General features: G+C 42.4%; 1 protein-coding gene across 1 annotated transcript; it reads right to left on the bottom strand.

The window, feature by feature from the left end:
- Nucleotides 1-241: 241 nt before the first annotated feature.
- On the bottom strand, nt 242-3,765 carry LOC147442236 (glucan endo-1,3-beta-D-glucosidase-like). Its single transcript, XM_086528474.1, has 2 exons — nt 3,483-3,765; nt 242-2,543 (listed from the first exon to the last, which is right to left on the bottom strand). Exons 1-2 carry the CDS (start codon nt 3,694-3,696, stop codon nt 532-534), a joined length of 2,226 nt encoding a protein of 741 aa, XP_086384600.1. The 5' UTR covers nt 3,697-3,765; the 3' UTR covers nt 242-531.
- Between the last annotated feature and the right edge of the window lie 249 nt (nt 3,766-4,014).

The raw sequence follows: 4,014 nt of genomic DNA, 5'->3' as shown, positions 1-4,014 counted from the left end.
AATCAAGGGTGAAGCGATCACGGCACATTTGAAGGCCATCCTCGCCATTTCAACATGTTGCTTCATGCTAAAATATGGGGTACCATAAGAAATGCACTGACATAAAAATTCCGAAGTGGAGTTTCAAACACTTTCTTGACAAATTTCCTTTTGTAGATTCATGGATCTTTTGTGTTTTGAATGGTGAAAATGATGATGTTTTTTGTTCATAATGTAATCAAGTACATCAAAGAAAATAACATAGCCAAAAACTTTCCTCAAAGTTTTGATTCATAATGTCAGAAGGTACATCAAAGCAAATAACGTAGCCAGCGAACTTCCTGAAAGTCTTGAGTGTCACTTTGAAGACAGCCAGATTCATGGTTCTATCTAAGGTACATCAAAGCAGATAACATAGCCCGTGAACTTCTTGAAAGTCTTGAGTGTCACTTTGAAGACAACCAGATTCATGGTTTCACATGATTAGGAAACATGCAAATAAGACAGAGTTACAACATAGGAGTACATACTGATACAATGGAGGAGCTTGGATTATCTTGAGTAGATCCACCAAAGCAGATTTGATAAAGAATTTCCATCATCATGTTCCATCAAAGCATCAACATTATGCAGTGCTTCATCAGGTGCATATATAGCTTGCAAGGCATACACAAACCCCTTCCACCCGTCCTTCACATCAGGTCGACTTAACGATGGCCATACCCACTCCACCAGCTCTTTCACAAACTCCACATCTTCAAACAAGATTTCGGTGATAGGGAGAATAGGAAGAAGCTGGATGCCAAGGCGACACTCCTTCCAATCAGGCGATGCAAACCAGAGGCCTGTATCCCGCTTATTTGCCCACAGAACACCTAGCATGCGATTAGAAGATACAAACTCAGGCTCATATAGACAGCAGGTGGAGGGCACATGCCAAAGTGTGCGTGCAGCTCGAATTTCGAAAGCCGCAAGAGTGAGGCCCGCAGCTGTAAGGCTATTATCCATGAAGACTCGACCCAAAAGAGAGGCAGAGTAATAGGCATTCACAGCCTCACTTGTGCTCTCTTGGTTCCTGCCATCTGCAAACTCTGTAAGACCCCCTGCCCAAGAATGCAATACCCAAAAATCGAAATTACGGAACCTGGGAAAACGAGGCTCTCTTTGGGTAACTCTGGTGTCATGCTGTGCCTGATTGTACTGCTTGTGAGGATGGTTTGTTGTCATGAAATCTTCGGCAATGGCGTAAAGGTGGGCCTTGTAAGTAGATCCCCAGAGTGGGTCTACCTTTGCAAGAACGGCACAGGCATAGCAAAAATAGCCCATATGATAATGGTGGTCATTGTATACTCCAAGACCGAAATCTGCCCCGGGATTGTGAGAGCCATTTCGACTTATCAAACCCCCCCACATAGGGTCATACAGGAAAGAATTTCCAGCAAAACTCCCTTCCATCCATGGTGTCAATGATCTCTCCAAAAATTCTCTTGCTGTCTGCATGACATCGAGGCAACCTATCTCCTCAGCTATAACTGCCATTCGTGCCACACGTGCTAAAGCTTTTCCATGAAAGTATGTAGAGTCTGTAGTGATTGGTTTTAATAGTTCTATTTCATGCTGCAGTACATCAGAAAGCTCCTTTCGACGACTTAATTCCTGTATGCCCTTCAAAGAAAACCATTCCACAGGCACTGGGCTCTCATTCATTACCCAAAGATCACCAACAATTCCTTGCATTTCCCCATCTATGCTATTGTAGCAGACCGACGAGAATATGCATTCAGCATTAGGAGCTGACATTAACTCCCTGTGCATAGGAAGGCCCAGCATTAAAAGCTCTCCTTCGTCATTTTTTCTCCATTCATAGGCGATGCGAAAGGGACCTGAGATATCAGCACACCCTTCTAACGGATAAGTCGAGCAAAACCTGTCTAGAATTGCTTCCATCTCAATATCCCCATTCAGCAAGGCGACTCGTATAACACCCTTAAATTCACTCGTGACAACCAGATTCGGAGCCAAAAGCAAAGGATCAGAGCTGAAAATCAACCATGTTTGCCCATTATTCATTGAAACTTTGTGCTTTGTGCATGTCTCGTTGGACTTGACATCCAGCACTGCATGTGCAGTGGCGAATGTGGGAAAGGCGGGCTCATTGAAAATAAAAGTGATGTAGGGACAGCCTCTTACCAAGGGGGCTGTAATCTGACCAGGAAGCTCAAGAGTTACACTGAGATCATCAAAAGAGGTGACAACATGGCTTCGAGAGGAGTTTGAATAGGAGCTTCCAACAGTTAGGTTAGCCTCAAAGTCCTGAATTATAAAGGACGCATGCACAAGGCGTGAAGGATAACAAATGGTCAGTGCACCACCTTTCACTTGAATGAGGTACGGATGCAAATATTCCGGAACAGAGCCTTCATGTATGACAAAATTCAGCCAAGCAGCATTGGTGGGTAAGGGCAGACTTGTTAGAGAGGAGGACCAGAATTCAGATGGTCGCTGTGCTGCTACGTTCTCCACCGTAGGAAAGGGTTGTGGCAGAAGCAAGGGCCTTTGTTTCTCTACATGGTCATCAGTACATCAGTATGTCATCAAGATCATTAAACAAAACCAAAATGTTACCATCAATCTACATTTCATCAAGATAAAAATTCTACCTATTCAAAATCTTTTTTTTTGTTAAAAATAAATTTACGATCAGCGTGTAGGAAGGTTGTAGGGTGACATATCTGTGTATTTACAACCCTGCATTGCTGTACACATTACACTGACAAGAAGCCAAGCACGGGAACAACTTCCCCAATGGAGAAGTTTTGAGCGCAGCCCGTGAGCCTCAAACTCTCAGCCTTGGGCTTACATCACAAAGGCCCGACCAACTAAGCTACGCTCTTTCGGAATCTCATTTGTTTTCATTGGCAAGGTTATAGCTAGATAATTAAGCCGTCTGGCACTAATTGTGGCAAAAATATGACCACAACTTAAACATAAATAAAATTAAAGAAGGTAATACTTCTTGAGCATACTTAGTTTACATACAACAAACTTAAATTAATGGGTCACTAAAAAAAAAAACAAAGCAGGATGCTCACTCCATAAAATTTGTAAATGTAAAGCAAAAAACTAGTCTGGAACGTATGGGATGATGTAATTAACAACATAACTTTTAACTTTGAAGCTGAAGAGTCAGCCTTATGTCACACAATGTCATGCTTAGATCTTATGCATCGCTGCTAAAAAAACCCTGCAAAAGTAGCACATTCCCAAACCATATGCATTGGTGATGGAATCCATATAGCTTTAAAGATACTGAGCTCTAACACCAAAATATGATAAGACAAACAAAGATCATTCAGAAATAGAGAACCCACATTCTGATGGAACTTATTTAAACCCTAAATCTATGATTTTCCATCAGGAAAAGCATTAGAAACCAGATAACTCACACATTGAATCGAATTTGATAACATGCTATGCCAATTAATGGCAGGTCACGCGTTTACCAGTGAAGGGACCTGTTGGGCGGGGTCTGGATTGCCGCCTGATCCTCTTGCGGAGTTTTTTCAAGCGGGAGGAGACTCCCTGGAAGAGCTTCTGCATGGCGCAGTAGAAGCCCTGTTCTTTCTCTTTCTCTTGCTCTCTCTCTCTCTGCCTCCTCTTCTTCCTCCCATCTTTGAACGCCCACTCTGACCCCCCGCGCCAAGCAATGGATCGCATCGGGAAAGCGTAAACCTTTGAACCTTCGTCTGCTTCTCCTACAATGCTGCCAAATGGATCCTCTCTACAACTCTTGGCTAAAATGAGTTTTGGACAAACAAATCTTAAAATTTACCGGTAACTTTTAAAACCTAATAAATTTGAGACACGTGTAAAAGAACTTCAAATTTAGTCAATTTACCCTAAGATTTTGCATGTGTTGCTAATTACAAGCACCAATCGCCCCCCAATTCTGCACTAAGAGAGGGCCTTGTCAAATTGTGCTTGCAATGCCCTTTATCAATTAATAATCAATAGATTGTGCATGATACCATGCAA

The sequence above is a fragment of the Adiantum capillus-veneris genome, chromosome 14 (genome assembly GCF_014529385.1).
Source record: "Adiantum capillus-veneris isolate H3 chromosome 14, ASM1452938v2, whole genome shotgun sequence".
Classification (NCBI taxonomy): Eukaryota; Viridiplantae; Streptophyta; class Polypodiopsida; order Polypodiales; family Pteridaceae; genus Adiantum; species Adiantum capillus-veneris.
This window is presented reverse-complemented; position numbering and strand designations above follow the sequence as displayed.